Raw genomic sequence first — 18,358 nt, 5'->3', positions numbered from 1 at the left:
CTTACTCTGAAACTAAAAACTATTCTGTTTCAGATTAACAATCATGTCAGCTTTATTGTTCTTAGATGACGGAAGAGCACTTTGAGTTTTTTTTCCTGTTGATTATTGCAGTTATTGAAGATTATTTATTTACATAGATTTAAAAAATGCCCAACTCCAAACAACTTGGGTGCTTTACATTATAAAAAAGCTAGAACAATAAAATAAAAGAAGGAAGAGATGTGTGCCCATAAAAAAGAACTATACAAAACAAAACCAAATCTTACAGGGTCTCATTACCATCCTGCCCCAAGGCCTGCAAAGATAACCAGGTTTTCAATGCCTTCTGGAACATCATCAGGTTGGGAGCCATATGGCTTTCTGTGGGGATACCATTCTAGAGGGTGGGCACTGTAACAGAGGAGGTGTTCTTCATCCTACTAGATCACATTGTTTAATTGAGACCAGAAGCACAATAATTTCTGAATGGGCAGAAATTATTGGAGATAGCTAGTCCTTCAAGTAACCAGGCCCTATGTCATGAAGAGCTTTATTGATAACCAGCACCTTGAATTGTACCCAGAAATTAACTGGTTCATGGAGCAGTGCTGTCAGATAGGCATGCCACTGTAGCTTATGAGTGGTTTTCAAGGGCAGTCCCTTGTAGACCTCATTGCAATAGTCCATTCCTGTGGTGATTAGGGCATGAGTGCCTGTCCAAAGACCCTCCTGATCAATGAACAGGTGCAAAAACCACACTAGATGGATCTGGGCAAAGGCCCTCTTGGCTAGGAGGTCTAGGGAGTCCAAGATGACCCCCAGATTGTGTATCAGTCTTGAATGGAGAAGTGCAGCTCCATCCAAGACTAAAGATGGAGACTCTTTGGACCAGGGGGCCCAAATATTCATAGCTACTTGATCTTGTCAGGATTGAGTCTAAGTTTATTCCTCCCCATTCAGTCTGTGAAGCCTCCAGACACTGGGACAGGACATCAGCATCACTTGCATGGCCTAGAGTCAAGATATATAATTGGGTATCATCTGCATAATGATAATACTGAACCATGAACCAACGGATGACCTTACCCTGTAGTTTCATGTAAAAGTTGTACAGGAGGAGAGAAAGTGTCGAGCCCTGTGGCATCCATAAGTGAGGGGCAATGGATTTGATCTCTCCTCCCCCATCAACACAGACTGGCCTCAGAGAAAGGAGAACCAGCACAACATGGTGTCCCTCACTCCCAGTCAGCCTGTACAGAAGGATACCGTGGTTGATGATATTGAAATCTGCTGAGGGATCGAGGAGCACAGGGATGGATGCAGAACCCCATCTTGACTCCACCAAAGGTCATTGCCAAATGCAACCAATACCATCTCAGTACTTTATCCTGTATTTCAGGTTTATCCTAAAACCTGCCCAAAACAGTTCCAGACAATCTATTTCTTCCTGGGCTCTCTGGAGCTGTTATCTGACTACCTTCTCAATAGCCTTCCCTAAAAAGATGAAAATTGTCCAGGATTGTTGGATTCAGCAATGGCTTCTTGAAGAGAGGGTGTATCACCACCTTCTTCAGGGCTGAAAGGAGCACTCCCTTTATCAAAGAGGAAGCTGAGACCACCATGGTTTCTCTTTGTAACAAGAAGCTCAAAACAAAAAACAAAACAAAACAAAAAAACCCTGTAATGTAAACTCTAAAGTAGGCATAATCTAGTTTAAGAAAATGAAAACCCAAAGGCCTGTCCATACCCTAAACCTCAGGAAAATATTATTCTTGCCCCAATGTTTGTAAAATCATGATGGCTATTGCAAGCATGGTACAGTAGCCTTTCCCAACCTGTCCTTCAAAAGAGCTTCAGCTCCCTTAAGATGTGTTTCCTACAATTTCCAGAATTTCCACACTGTGGGGAATTCTAGAACAGAAGTTTGCATATCTGGAGGGCATACAAGTTGGAGTAGACTGTGCTATCATGTTCAAGAATGCTATGTGGTGTCATAATTCCCCCACCCATTGTGGCCTGTGTAGTCACTGGTCACAACCAGGTTGCTCATTCTTGGCTTTTTTATTAAGCCATAGTACTGTAACTAGCACAGTGATCTCTCACATTAATGGAATAGTGAGGGACATTACAGCCAAATGTCTGTTAAATGGCAAATGGACCAAGATATGCACACACGAGGAATGTGAATCACAGCCAGCCAAAGAGCAAGAGGTAGCATGAGCTGAGGGCATTTGAGTGCTAGCTTGTGATTGGAATCCACTCCAGTGACTACAACATGGTGGATTGGTAAGCCTAAAATGAGCTGTAGCTGAAAGGTCATAGTGAAATTCAGGATCATAGCCTGGATGCAGCAGAGCCAGAATGATAGTCCAGCTTTATGGATGGGGAGATCCAGGAACCAGCAGAACTTGTAGAGGCAGCAAGAAGAATAGCAGAGGAAACCAGAGGGTTGGGCCCTAATTATTAATAATAATCACAGCTTAACATTCAGATGTACCACTCAATTGTACTTTAAAAAATGGAAGCAAAAAATTCTAATATCTTCTCTTGAACAAAGCTGGAGGGGAAAAGTGCACAACACAGAGATGTATTGTGATATTTGAATATAATCACCTTTATCATAATGTATTAACAATGTCATTATTTCTGATTTTTAATATGCCCTGGAAAGATGAACTATTGGATTGTTGCCTTGTACTACCAAAAATTTTAATAATTTGTTTTAAAAATATGGACCAAAAAGTTTTGAGGTAGAATTAACATGCCAAAGTTTGTAAGTTAATCAATTTGGAATGTTGAATAGCAGTGTGTAAGTTTTACTTGTAGCCAGAAAATGTATTCTAAGCAGAAAAATGCTTAACAGGGTTATTTCTAATTTGCCTGGTGTTATTCATAACAAAAGTGAAACAAACTGACATCAACGGTGAACTGTGCAATGAAGAAGACACCCACTCAAATGACAGGAAGTAGATGTTTTCAAACAGGAGAGTTCCATTATCCATCAACATTCACAATCCGTGTCTGGACTGAAGTGGCATAAAAGCCTACATACACACATATAAGATACACATGCTCACACACACAAACACCCACACATACTGAGCAGCAGAAATTATTGTGTTGGCATCTTTAGAGCTCCTTTCCTTAATACTTACTACTGTTTATTCCTTCCTGTGGATAGTGTCAACTCAACGATCCCACGTTTCATACTGGCTTATAGCATAAAATGAAATCTGTCCTTTGGGTTTTTAAGAACATATTTTCTTGTTTCTTTCTTTTCTTCACCAGACAGCCACCAAACAGCTGGCAGAGCTGCTCCTCCACTCCCTGAGTGAAGATTGTTACTGGAGTCCCTTATCTGATCCTCTTCCTGAATTCATGAAGAAAGAAGATAATGCTTATATCTGCACCACTTTGCGTCGAAGACTACAGTTACATGCTGGAGATAAGTATGGACCCAGGATCTTACAGAATTTTAAAAACATTCTAATTACTGAAGGGGAAGAGAGCTATTGGTTACAAATAATAGCCAGGTCTTGGTTTGTACGTCTCTGGTAATACAGTTTCAGAAAAAAAACCATCTCTATATCTGGAGTTTTAAATCAATATAATACTCTTTTGGGTGGGTATTAATTGCATTGCAATGCACTGGACAAATACTAAATAAGTAAAACATCATATAATGAAATATATAACCACACAGAATAACACCAGAAGCTAAAATAAGTATAAAAATTAGCTGGCCAGATTTTTTAAAAAAGGCCTTTAAGATTCTCTTATGTTAATAGATCAAATGAACAGGGAAGGCAAATGAGAGTTTGACAGTAGCATTCAGTAGAGGATCCCCTAAAATGGATGGCTCACTCACATTAATAGAGATAATGCCACATGTATCTTGTTGGAAATATGAGGGGGCCAAGTCAGACAAGGTCCTGGAACTCATCAGCCAATCAGCTCTTTCTGAAGGATCAACACTCAGTTGCAAAGTTCTCATAGGCTGATATACGTGCATGTAGTCTGGCCCCAAACCCTTTAGGTGCAATATGATCAGAACACCCAGGAGCTAAATTGCTTCATGAATAGAGAGTGTTTTACCAATCTTCTGCTCTCCCTCGTCAGAGATGAGTTATCTCCTCTATAGCTTTTAGTCATTCCAGTCTGAAGAAACTATTAGATAACAAATTAATCATGCATGAGACGTTTCACATTACTAATCCTGTGGTGCTATTAACAAGAGTCTCCCATGAGCATAATGCTTAATGTTGCTTATATTTTGAAAAAGTGTGTTTGTCTTTCAGCACCTATAGCCCCCATGACAACGTTGAAGAGGCTCTCCTCCTCCTCCTGATCAGCGAATCCATGGTAAGCAAAATAAGAATAGCTATAAAGAATGATAGCAATTAAGGCATTTCATAATAACCACCATTATGCTTTTATGACAGGAATTCCAGGTGTCTTTTCTAAGCTACAAATTCAGTTTATGTCCACAAAAGCATACCTATGGACTGAAAATAAAATAATCACCTCTGATGCAGAGGAATTGGTGGTTTTTTCTGAAGCATCACTGAATGGTGTCCGATTTTAAGGAAGCATTCAATGAATTGCCTGAAAAATGTAATAGAAAATGTGACTCACTCATCACTTAATCTGGTGAATCTTTCTTAGTGTTGTGTGAGGACAGTACAATTTTTTTCCCATCCCAAAATAGGCTTAATGAGAAAGCAGTCTTTTTTTAAAAAAAAAAACCTTCTGAATCTGCTGAACATCTTTTTGGAGTTGGTGGATTTATGGATGATACATCTCTGGAGAAGGAAGACAGACTTCGTAATGCTTTCCTAAAAATTAAATAAGCAAAATAAACAGCAGGAGATTATACCACAGAACTGGCTTTATGGTGACCATACAGGGAATTCCTCAACAGTGCATTCCCCAAGACTAAAATCCTAAACATAGTTACATGAGAAGTTGTTTCATTTAAGTCAGAGGCTGAACAAACTGAAGCGGTGCTTTAGGCAGCTGATTGTGGGTGTTGTGAAAAGATAGCTACTTGTTAGTCATTTGTAGTACAATCCTAAGATTTATTCAGAGCATTCCCAACAATTCAGCCCTCCAATACTTCTAGTACCCTGTTTGTTGTAAGCCAGCATATTAGAAATGAAAAGGGTAGAGTAAGGTGCTTCCATCTTTTTGCCTTTTCTATTAGAACAAATAAATAAAAATATTCCATTGTATTCAGTATAAGGGGTTGTGGGTAGGCCCATTCTGAGCTGGAACTCTTGGATCTTGACTTGGCCTGATATGTTTGAAGGCTTTCCAAGATCAAGATTACCTGACTTCAGAGAGCATGAGTCATGAAGCTGGCAGCAAGTGGGGAGGTCACCTGTTCTGACATTGCAGCCTTATCTCTGAGCTTGGAGGACAAAACTAAGGCATCATAGAGTCCATGAAATGCTGACTCAGGAACCACAAGTTTCTGCCTGCTATTAACATTTGTAGTGGCAGAGAGAAAGACAATGGCTTGTGCACATCAGTATCAAAATGCTGGCCTTGGATGTGAGGGGGGACTGTAATTTGCTGTCCTGCCTTGGACACTTTTGGGTAAGCATCATATTTATTTTGTATTATGTAATATAATGTAATATAACATAATATTGTACACTTGCACTACAGCAGTTTTTATATGTGTCTGAAATATTTGCAAATGTGAATTATTCAGGCTTACTTGGGAGCAATTGTGTTGGGAAGGGTCATCTTCAGGTAAATGAGAATCAAAATAGATAGAACTGACGTATTTTCTTTTGATTACAAGCATTATTTTGGTGGTCAAATGAGGTAGAAGAATCAAGGATACATCATGATTGGGAGATGGTTTTACAGGAAGGTCACCTACTAAACCTAGATCACTCCATTTCTACATTTCCTATCAGCTACTGAGGGAAGATGGGAGCAGGGGTGTCCTTAGGGTATGTATCAGTGTATTGATTGATACATACTCTGTAGATACATTGACTGAAACACCACACATAAAAACAGGTGGAGATTTGATTGCACCATCATGGCTGCCATCTTGATATTGTTTACCACACCTGCAGACGCCCCTGGTTGGAGTATTATTTCTATTCTTGTCCCCTCCATGATTAATTGCTAACAGCAACTTCAAAGGATGATTTAGCTTGGGAAACAATGCAAATGACAAATTGGTAGCTCATCCACACATGCAATGGCTCCTTCACAAACTGTTTCTCTCTTTACAACAACAACAACAACAACAGCAGATTGGGGACATGCTCCAATTTTAGTCTCCCATATTATTTCTCCTTTAGTCCTGGCACTGTTAACTGTTGTATTAATTGAGTTTTTATAGAGATGTCACTGCTTTTCTTGAGGTAGGAATTCCTTTTACAGCAGTGTTTCTCAGCTCAGCAACTTTAAGATGTGTAGGCTTCAACTCCCAGAATTCTCCATTCTGGGAGTTGAAGGCCACACATCTTAAAGCTGCTGAGGTTGAGAAACACTGTTTTACAGTATTGTTTTAGGGCAGAAATGCAAGTGATATGGGTATTAGAGAAAAATGCATTGACCTACAAAAGTTTTAAAAATAACCCTTGTGCTTTACCGCTCCTTCATGGAAGGTGGGGAGTTAGCTTAAAAGAGTGCATCTAGCTCAAAGTCATTGAGTGAGCTTCTTGCCTGAGTAACAAATCCAACGTTCTGACTACTTCAGGATGTGGAAATGATTCCTGGGGATAGAAATTTAGAAGACTACTAGTTAATTGTTCATTGCCTTGGGTCCAACTTTCATCAAGAACAGGAAAAAAGGAAGGAAAAATGCAAATGAGTAGTGAAATAGGCAGACATACAGATACTAAGGAAGGAAAAAATAATAGAGGAAAGAAGGAAAGAATGAAGTTTGGGTAACAAAGAATTATGGAAAAGTCTTCCAATGGGGAGTCCTTGGTGCTCTCTGAGCTTGGTTGTTTGCTTGCAGAAGTTTCATTGCCTGACTAGGCAGGCAATGAAACGTCTGCAAGCAAACAACCAAGCTCAGAGAGCACCAAGGACTCCTCAGTTCTACCCTGAGCTACAGATATTCTCTTCGAAAGTCTTCGATATTTTGGGGGCCTTAGATTATTTCTCTTTCCTAACCTTTACTTGATCCTAAAACTCCTTCCTTCCACAAGAGTAGAAGGATGAAGCATCACCTGGCCAACCTTTTGATCAAATGTTGTAGAAGAAGTAGTCTCTTTAAAGACTGAAGAACTGTCTCATTGCTCATGAAAGTTTTTGGACCATTGGCTGCCAGACCTTGTGCTTCCAGTTCCATTGTGGGCCAAGGCAAATATAAGATTTATGTCTGTAGAGCTTCTTAGAGTCAAAGGAATGAACTTATTCTCCTTACCCCTTTTGAATTCAGTTTAGTAATTTCAGTTTTTCAATCTTTTGTATAGTCTTCCTATCTCAATTTTATTTTGCCTTTGTACTGAATTTTTTAAAAAGAACCAGTGGTTTTAGTATAACAGCAGGATTCCTGAAATGCTAATAGCACAGATCAACTGGGTACCATTACTTACAACAGCTGTGTTAATGAACACAGCCTTTGCAAATGTGGTATAAGGGAATTTCTCTGAGGCTTGCAAGCTTAATTGCTCATGTTGTCCAGCCCCAGAGAGTTACAATCCAATTATTTTGAAGCAAAATAAATTTTTACATGTTTATATAGTGTGAATAGATATACCATGATATAATCATATTTCATATTTCTTTTGCAGTATATGATAGCTATATGCTTACATGTACTGTTAAAGGGCTCTTTCTCGTGGCCATATTAATGCACTTTCCTCACATTCTTGCATTGGGAGGGAATTATGCCTACATAAATTGTGCTGCCCCCCATAGCTAACATTACCACACCTTAGCAAAAAAATCAGGCAATGTTGCTACCTGCACACAATCTGATATGGAACACTTTCAGGGTAGTGCTTGATGGATTCTAGACTAATTGCACCTACCAGTTGGAAAACCAACCACCAATTGCTTTCCTGAGCATTTGTGTCAAACTTCTCCCAGCATCTCACAATCAAAAAAACAAGTTTCTCACATATTTAGAATAGGCAGATTTATTACCGTGAGAAAGGGGTTTGCTTACAGAATCTTGGAAAATGGTTATGTGTACCTTGGCCATTTATCAGTAAGTATGTTAAGTGGGGACGCGGTGGCGCTGCGGGTTAAACCGCTGAGCTGCCGATCGGAAGGTCGGCGGTTCGAAACCGCGCGGCGGGGTGAGCTCCCGTTGCTAGTCCCAGCTCCTGCTCACCTAGCAGTTCGAAAACATGCAAATGTGAGTAGATCAATAGGTACCACTTCGGTGGGAAGGTAACGGCGTTCCGAGTCGTCATGCTGGCCACATGACCCGGAAGTGTCTATGACAACGCCGGCTCCAAGGCTTTGAAACGGAGATGAGCACCGCCCCCTAGAGTCGGACACGACTGGACTTTACGTCAAGGGAAACCTTTACCTTTACCTTTTATGTTAAGTCATGATCTCTTTATTAACTTTGATCTTCTTTCTAACAGAGTCTTGGTTTAATGGGGAAGAAGCCAAGCACTTTTATTTGATACCACAAAAAGGTCTATTTGTTCTTGTTCTGCAGAAAGGACCTTACCCCCAAAAGAAGTGTATCAATATTTTTCCAAAATGTAGCATTTGTAAGTTGGAGTCATATAGCATATTTTTTAGGTTCAAGTCATTGAAATATTGATCTCTTGATCTCGTGAACTGATTGGTGGCACTGGGAATTCTTTGTAACAAATTATCAAGGAGTTCTATGGAAAACCTAAAGAGAAAAAGAAGCAGACAACCATCACCACTGTGCTGAGTCTTTTTCTTTTCCTCCTTTGGGGAAAACAGGTGAGGAGCAGTGGGAGAGACAAAGGTGTTAAATAAATTTGAAAGCACCAGCAGGTTTTTCTCCCAAGCCAAATTTCTCTCAGCAGATGAGAGGCTTCCCTCTTGTCAAAAGAGTTTTTTTGTTATTTTAAAAAAATATTATTTATTATTATTTATTTTTTTATTGCCTGTTCTGGGTTTTACACTTAGTTTAAAAATGATTAGCCCTGGGAAAGTTGAAATCCACACAATCATTGCAAAAACTGGCCCTGCCAATCTCTGGAGCTGAAATAATTTTGTTTCATTTGATCAGCCTTGACGGCTTCCAACCATGGCAGACATCAGTTCCCATGTGGGCTGTGCTGCTAAGGATTATCAGAATTGTGATTATTATTATTACTGATGTGATGGGGGTGGGAGCTGATCCTCATTTCTGAGGTGGAGGAAAGGAGAACCTTTGGACTGGTGGGAACAGGGGAAGATATATTCTTGCAATGGAGGAGATTCTGAAAGCAACCAAAAGATGATGATGATGATGATGATGATGATGATGATGATGATGATGATGATGATGATGATAAAGCCCCAGCCTGGGAAAGGCTGCCTTTTAATCCATCCTTCATCTTAATCTCTTGATTTCCTGGAAGATCTGCACTCACTCTACCATGACTTTGATATTCCTATGTCTAAACTCTTGTCAAAAGAGAAGTAGGCTGCAGAAACAAGATAACTGGTTTTTTTCACAGCCAAAGCCAAAATGGCCATAGAGGTGCAATGCCCAGTGACTGGACATGGAGGGGATATTCCCCCCAGCAGACTTGACAGGTTAATTGGAGGTGAGCAGCAGCATCCCCAACCTCATCCCTGAGGTGCCCTGTATTGTCCATATGGGAGATTTTGGGTCAGGAGAAAAGGGAAAACACCACTCCAAACCAAAACAGCTAAAGATGGCCTGAGGCTGCTTCAGCAGAAGGCTGAGGATGAGTAGAAGGTGATGTTATGAGATCATATCCCTCAAAAATAGCCAGTATTTGTGCCACAGGAAGCAGGATGTGAGGATGAGGCCTAAGTACAGTTCAACAGAATTAGTTAATACCTTTGGCTAGTCAAGTAATTAGTTCTGTAATAAAATATTACATGAGATTATGAAGACAGTTTACTAAGGGAAATCTTGTTTTGTTTTTATCTTTTTATCTATTTCTTTTTAAGACATGAGCAGCAACTTTTTCATTTCCATATACCCAATTGTGTAAAATCTTCCTTTTGTTTTCACACCACACATTTTTTAGGCATTGAATAAATCAGATGTATTTAGCTGCATGTTTAAATATACAATGCCTAATGCTGACAGAATGCTTTTTCATGGTGAAACCAAGTCCTTGGTGCAAATAAAAAACACTTGTCCTTAAAAAACACTCCAAACCTGTTTTAATCATATATGCCCTTCAACAGTCTTCAGCAGTTAGCTTCAGATGCTGCTTAATATTAGCAAGAGTTAGTAATGGAGTTAGAAAAGGAACATTTTTCCATCAGCACTTTCCTCTCTCTGTCCCACCCCCACCGCCTCCACAAAATCCACAATTATTTTGCAATGTTTTAATTTACATGGAGAAAATCTTTTTCCTTCTCCAGTCTGGTACCTTGAAGTATAATTCATATGCCTGTCACAGGCCTTGTTCATGGCACTGGATTTGATTTTAATGGCTAGCTAATGTGTTCCTTTCAATTTGACATTTCCCCGACATGCTGCATATTAGCACAAGAGATCACAAGTGGTACAGGTAACTTGGATAAGGCTGGCTGCCTCCTCTCTCCTTGCTTGAAACAGGCAGTCTGTGGCTAACTCTAATGAAGACTGTGTCGAATGTAACAAGAACTTAGAATAATTCATACAATATTAGTATCGTGAACACATAGAATCTGGGATCTGATCTTGGAAAAATTGAGGAAAAAATGAGCATGCTAGAAACAGAACTGGGGATGTCTTCCCTTGCCTTTTTATCAATCTGTTGGTTTGTTGGCTTTGCTTGTTCTTATTTATTATTTACTTATTCAATTTAACCCCCGTTCTATTCAAAAGGCATATTTTCTGGCTCAGTTAAATAGAATTCTTATAATTAATGGGTGATTTAAGTCCTGGGGAGGAGGAGAGAGATTGAGAGAGAGAGAGAGAGAGAGAGAGATTGATTTCTGGTACATAGGAAGTAGCTTACTGAGGGCCCGGATATCCTTAAGGATACCTACCCACCTCGGTGTGGTTTATTGGGTGACAACTCGAGCAGAGTCATGGGCCTTTTGGCCATCACTACCACCAGATAGGACTTAACTTAGTGTTGTTTACTCCAGATGTAAGTAACTAGTAGATTCCAGAAGCTGTTGGGCACCCAACTCCCATCAGCCCTAGTCAGACCTTACATTTGGAGGGCTGCTAATTCCCTGGTCACTGTCTATTCTGACTTGGAGCTGATCTCTAGGAATCAGGGGCTTTTCTGCCACTTTTCGACCAGATTATTTTTGAACTGGTGAAGAGGCCAGGAACTGAACCTACAGTCTTCTAATGTATATGTATGTATATCCTGTATTTGCTACATGCTGTCAGTGCGTATAATTGGGCTATACAGTTAGCACTTCCCTTTTATTGAAATGCTAAAACCTGGGGGCGGGAGGCAGAGAATCTGCAGTATTATGAGTATAATTTTCAGCAAATTATGCTCCTCTTGTCTCCCACATCAATATACTCTGAAATAAAAAGAAATTAAATAGATTTATGTGTAGAAAGACTGTGAATTTTGTTTCACTCTGGTGTTTTGGACAGATTCCTGGGAACTGAATTCTAATTGTGTTCCCTTTGCACTATGCCCAGTCTAGCCCACAGTTTGCTAAGTCTCTAGATGGAGTTACGTGTATCTTTTATTTTATTTTTGGTCATCACAAAGTTTATGGTAATTTGCTTGTTCACGCGAATATTTTATCTGTGCTAAGGCATTGCTTTAACGTTCCTAGTTTGGCTCTCCGACAAATGCTCAAAATAGCTGACTCTGATGTGAGGCTGATTACCAGCTTTCAGAACATGTGGGGGTTTGTTCAGTGAAGCTATTTTTCACAAATCAGTGGTGCAGCAGTATAAACTTTTAAATAGTATACAATATGGAAAGATGTTAATTAACACTGTGGATTATTATGCACATCTATAAATCTTGGCATATCTCAGTGTGTGTCTTTTAAATTTTCCTTTACTCTGGGATAAAGAAGTACTATTGATTATGGCACACGAAGGAATGACTTCCAAAGCAGCTTTTGTTTCTTATCCTTCATCAAATAAGTTACATATTTCTCACACGTGGCCCTTCAGTTTTCTGTTTGTGGCTCTGGAAGCTGAACACTGATGGCCAGTTGCCTGCTGTGTTGAGATGGGCAGAAGTAAAAATTATAGTGCAAGAACTAAAATAACTAGATCAGAATTAAAATACTAAAGGGGGAAAAAAAACACCCAAATTCCTCCCACCCACTTGCCCCTAAAATTTCAAGTCTGGCTTTTGGTCATGAATAGTTTGCTTACTCCTTACAATATAAAAACCAAGCAAATGACCAGTTAGCTCTATCTGCCAGAATTATATTAGAAATTAGGCCCTTAATCAACTCTGAATCAATTTTATTTCTTCACTTTGGGTTTTTCTTTTTCTGAAAGGTTGCTAAATGATGACTTCAGTTATACTGCCGTTTAATTGAAATGCTTACTTTAGTTCATGCTACAGTTGATTTAAAGAAGTGCTTTGTTCATTCTTAGGAAAGAGTAATGCATACTCACTATTTTGTGCGTCTTGAGCACTGTGGCAGGACATAGCAATCTGTAATATATTTCCCTCTTATCAAGAGAAAATTGCCTCCTGTCTATAGAGACAGACCATTCTCCTCCATCTCCTGTCCTTTGTATGAGACCTCGAAAAGACTGGCGAGAGTATGAATCATTCATGCTTCCCCTGCAATATTTTTCTAAGTAAATCCAGAGTAGCCTATTTTTTATTATTATTATATTGTATAAGCTTAAAGAGTACAAAAAAGAGTAAAGATACAAAAGGCAGAATGAAAAATACTATACATAAGTAAAAACATTGTGAAAAGGAATTTTGGTGACACATTCTCTCCTTCCCTTCCATTCTTTTTCCCCAACCACTAGCCGCTGCTTAAATATTTATGCTTTTAATATTTAATATTAAACATTAGATATTTTTGCTTATATCTGTTTAAGTCATTTCATCTGTTGCTTTTAATTAGTCTCTTGTCTCTTTTCCTAAAAGCCATATTCCAAATGTCTAAATCTGCCTTGCTGTATAATGTTTCATATATAAAGGAGCCATTCCTGCTTAAATTTTGTTAAACTTCTCTTATGAATATATACTGCCAGTTTTGCCATTGCTCTGTATTCTTTAGTTTTGGTCTCTCAATCTTGTATTGTCAGCAGAGTTTTACTTTTCCAATGATGTGCCGAGTTCATTCCTGCTGCTGTCAGCATATTTTAATAAGTTGTGATACTTTTCATTTATTATTTCTGGAATCATTCCCAATAAAATAATTTGTGGTTTCAGTTGAAATTTTATTTTTAAAAAATTCTGAATATTTGATTTATTTTCTTCTAATACTTTTGAGGGTTTTGTTTTTTTGCAAGACCACCACGTTTTTTCTTTATTATGGCATTTCCAACATTTATTGTTATATGATTTGTCCATCTTGGTGATCACTGACAGAAGTATATATGATCTATAAAACATTTCATATCAATTTCCCCCCAGATTATAGCTTGGAGTGAATTTTATTGATTTTTATCCATAGCTCTTCCCATTGTTCCACTGTGATTCCTTCTTTGAAATTTTGCATCCAGTTTATCATGCAGCTTTTAATTTGTTCCATCTCCATATCATATTTCAGTAACAATTTGTAAACGCATCCCAATAAATGATATTGGTTCTGTATGGGCATTTCAAATTCTTTCTCATGGTCCATCCTTCTCTCTTAAGGTCACTCTTTGTTCTTCCAGCAATTCATAAATACATTAACCATAGTAAATTCTTACCTTCATTGAGCAACTCTTGCTGTGTCTTTATTTTCTTTTCTGAATTTGGATGTAGCATATTGTGATGGTTGCCTTATTCAGAAAAAACACAGACTCACCAGCCAGGTGAGATAATCTAGCTGAGATTTATGAAACTCGCACTTAGAAAGCTTGGCAAATAGCTTGGCTTTGCGGAGTTTCCTGAGCACCTGCTTAACCAAGCGTTCGTGCTCCTCTTCAGTCTCAGAATATATCAATACATCGTCTAAATACACAAGGACCCCCTTGAACAAGTGTTCGTGCAAGACCTCGTTGATCAATTGCATAAATACCCCTGGTGCCCCTGCCAAACCAAACAGTAATACTTTATATTGGAATGATCCCAGTGGGCAATTGAAAGCCGTCTTCCACTCATCCCCCTCCTGTATACATATGCGGAAATAGGCTTCTCGCAAGTCCAGTTTAGAGAATATTTTCCCCTTTGCCAGATGTGCTAATATGTCTTTGATTAGGGGCAAGGGATATTTGTTTGATATGGAAACCGAATTCAATCCGCGGTAGTCTGTACAGAGTCTTAATGTCCCATCCTTTTTTTCTCTGAACAACACTGGGGCTCCAACTGGTGAGTTTGTGGGCTCGATGAAGCCTCGTGCTAAGTTCTTGTCCACAAACTCCCGCAATGCTGCCAGTTCTTTCTGGGTCATTGCGTAAATTTTTGGCTTTGGCAAGGGTGCCTTGGGGACCAGTTCTATCGCACAGTCAGTCTTTCTGTGGGGTGGGAGTTTGTCTGCTTCGTTCTCCCCGAACACATCTGCAAACTCAGTGTACTTGTCCGGCAAGCCTTCTAGGGCCACTGCAGCCAGATGTGTGGTTGTAGACGCCGTCCTCCCCACCACAGCATGGGGGTTTCAGTCCCCTGTAGGTGCTTGGTAGAAGCCATCTGCAAACGTGATCGTCCTGGTTTCCCAATTTATGTATGGGTTCCTTCATACCAGCCACGGAATGCCTAAGATGACTAAAGGGTGGCCCACCGGTGCCACGAGAAATTTCAGTCTCTCCCGGTGGCTGCCTAACTGCAGCGCCACTTCTCCGGTGAATTGGGTGACCGGGCCCCCTCCCGCTGCTGAACCGTCCGATTGCGTGAACACTATGTGGTGCTGAAGTGGAAAGCAGGGGAGATTTAAATTGGCAACCACGTCCGGGTGCATTAGGCACCTAGAACAGCCCGAGTCTATTAGGGCCCAGACTTCAACCGACTTCTCAGTGGAACTTAACTTAACTTTTACGTACAGAGTGGGACAGTTGGCACTCACTCCGATGTCGCTGCGCCCATTCTCCTCCTCCACCTGCCCTCTGGCGCTTCTCAGGGCAAGTGGCTGGCGTTTCCCGCCGGTTCTTCCTGGTCGTTCTCCTCCTCTTCACTGGAATAAGGTAGTTCTTTTGCTTCGATCTCTCCCCTGGCCGCTGGCATCTTTTTGGGCCCTACGGGTGGTTTGCCCGGCGTTTTTCCTGGCCTGTCAACTACCTTTGTTTTAGGGCATGCCGCCGCTTTGTAGTCCTCTTTCCCGCATCAAAGGCACTGCCCCTTGGCGAACCGTCGCTCCCTCTCCTCTCTCCAGGGTTGGGGTGTTGGCCTCACCGGTCCTGCAGCGGTTCGGGGTCCCTTTACCGTCGCCGCTTGTTGCGCCGCCCTCTTGGCTTGTAGGAAGGTTTCCTGGCATTTTCTGCCTTACCGGCCAGCAGTATCCACTCATGTAGAGTGTTTGGGTCGTCTCTGCATAATGCCCACCTCAGAACATCCAAGTTCAGGCCCTCTTTGAAATGTTCAATTAGGGTAGACTGTGACCAGTCCACCACCTTTCCAGCCAGTGCTTTAAACTCCATGGCATAATCTGCTACAGATCGTTGCCCTTGGCTGATTCCCCTTAGGGATCTCTTCGCTCTCTCCTTTTCTAAGGGGTCTCTGAAGTGCAGATTTAGTGCCCAGAGGAACTCGTCAAATTCATCGAGCTCTGGGGCTTCTGCCTGGCATAGCTGCACATACCAGTCAGCTCCCCTTCCTTTAAGTTTGTTAGCAATGGCATTAATTTTGCCCTTTTCTGAGTGGAAATATGGCCCAAATTCTTCCATGTAGTTCTTGGCATTTGTTAGGAAGAAGGATAATGTTGCTGGGTCCCCGTCGAATTTGACCCCGAAGTCTTTCACCCCCGCTCCTGGTGGGCTCCAAACCACATCTGGTCGTCTGGACGTACCTCGGGCTGCTGGGGTTCTCCGGTCTCGGTGTGGGGATTCCCCAAGCCGGACTCCAGGCGGCGTTGCCTCAGTTTCGTGCCGGCTCCAGCCTCTTCCCAGCGGTCGCGTCTCCAGGGTGGGAGGGGGGGAAGATGACCTCCTGGCAGATTCCGCAAGGTGAACTCTGCCCAGCGCTGCCTCAGCCTCCTGCCATCTCCTTCCTCTCCCTGCCTGTCGCGTCTCAGGGGTGGGGGTTGGGGGTGATGAACTTCTGGTACCTGGTTCCACCTCACCCCTTCCTCGGGATTCCCACGCCACCGACCATCTCAGGAACAGCTGTTCAATTGACTCCAGCCTCGCCTCCATTATCCTCAGCCTCTCAGCTGTCTGGGAGCCTTCCTCGGTTCGTCTGATCTGGCGCCTTCCCTCGGCTCCTGCGATCGTCGAGGACAGCAGGTCCCGTGGCTTCCTAGACGCCCCGAGCGTCCCTGGCAGGGATCCTGGCGTCTCGTCCAGGGTGACCCACTCACCCTGCGACTCTCTGGTGACTTCAGGTGTCCTGCTCCTTCCGGCCTTCTCCTCCTCCGAGCTTGATCTCAAACCCTCCTGGATTTCGTACCGTCTGGGAATAGTGTTCTCACCGATCTCCCGTGCCGTGGAGTCGGGTGCCCCGTCACCGGTCCTCTAGTAGCCACCTCTTCGTGGGTTGAGTCTTTCCATCGCCAGTTTTGATCCCTCACAGATGAAATCTGGAATGGTGCTAGCAGAAAAAATTTTTTTGATTCCCGTCTTTATGTGATGGTTGCCTTATTCAGAAAAAACACAGACTCACCAGCCAGGGCTAAGGATATCTGGTTTATTAAGAATAGAATGCAGACATGGAGAAAGACGGGAATGAGCACATGGCATGCGAGGTAGCCGGTAAATACCCACGATGCAGACCTGATCCTTCCCCACCCCCCATTGTCCCAAAGTCCTGACCAACGGTGAACCTGGAGTCTCGATGGGCGATCAGGGGGCGATTCCGGAGTCTCGATGGGCGATCAGGGGGAATTAGCGCTGATTACCTCTGTCCTCTTCCTGTGTCTGGAGCAGGTGTGTCCCCCGTGGTAATGCAGAGATGTCAGGGAGATAGGATGATGGCTTCCCGGGTCAGGGCAAAGGTATGGCTCCTTTGTCCTTTATCTGTATTGTCTTTCAGTGCTTATGGGATTAGCACTGATTCTTTCCTCCCCCCTCCCCTTCACCGGAAAGGTATGTTCCCCGTTGTGATGTATGTATACATCGCAATGGGGGACGTGACACATATTAGCATACGTAATCAAATCTTTTTTACCATAGTTATCCTTTAAGTAAAGAGCATTTGATGGTATGCTAATGGTGATATTTCTGAGCTTATGCTATCCTTTACTATCTGTAACTTCTTTCCAAACAAATAACAGGGTTCAAAATTCAAGGAGAGGATATAAGATGAAATGCTGTGCAGATGGTGTAGCACTAACAATTATGCAAACACAAAGCTCTATAAGATAGTTGATGAAAATAATCAAAGATTTTGGTCGATTCTCTGGATGTGAAATTAACAAAAAGAAGACAAAGATAGTAACAAGGTACCTAACCTCTGAAGAATAAGATTTTGTGAAAAAAAGAAACTGGGTGTGTTTTTCTGTTTATTGATTAGTCAAATGACCATATCAAATGAGACTGGCTGTGCGATAACAAAAGACCCAGTGAAATGTTTAGGCCATTAAATCCGGTTCCTTGCTCAGTATCATTAGTGTTTGTACTAAAAGTCTGTACTTTTCCTTCAATTTTACCTTCATTCTTCTTATACTCCTAAAACGCTCCAGTTCCACTCAGTTCCACCATGCTATCTTTTCTGTCCTCCTCTACATCTCTAAAAACTCTCCAGACTTCACAAAACATTCTACTCTAGCCCCCCCCAGATTTCTTACATGCCACTTAATTTCCAGCAAAATCGTCCAACACCTTCGTTAACATCTCCACTTTCCATCTTTAGTCTTTACTCTCCACTCTTCAGTGGATCATAAACAATCCCTTCCAGGAATCTCCAAGAGCCTACTGGAATCAGCACTGCAACATCTATGAACTTCCTGAAATCCTTTAAATCAGAAACAGTGGCAGCTCCAATAGGCCATTCCAGCCAGATGCAAGCTCTCCAATCTTGACGCTCTCAGCTCTTGCTGAGCT

The 18,358-nt window shown here is 41.5% G+C and overlaps 1 protein-coding gene across 1 annotated transcript in view; it reads left to right on the top strand.

The window, feature by feature from the left end:
• The window catches only part of TTC7A (tetratricopeptide repeat domain 7A), a 215,331-nt gene that overhangs the window by 22,999 nt on the left and 173,974 nt on the right, over positions 1-18,358 (top strand). The window contains exons 7-8 of the mRNA XM_063302680.1: positions 3,268-3,428; positions 4,278-4,341. Coding sequence (XP_063158750.1) covers positions 3,268-3,428; positions 4,278-4,341 — 225 coding nt within the window. The remainder of the gene's footprint in view (positions 1-3,267; positions 3,429-4,277; positions 4,342-18,358) is intronic.

This window comes from Candoia aspera, chromosome 1 (assembly GCF_035149785.1).
Source record: "Candoia aspera isolate rCanAsp1 chromosome 1, rCanAsp1.hap2, whole genome shotgun sequence".
NCBI classification, from domain to species: Eukaryota; Metazoa; Chordata; class Lepidosauria; order Squamata; family Boidae; genus Candoia; species Candoia aspera.
This window is presented reverse-complemented; position numbering and strand designations above follow the sequence as displayed.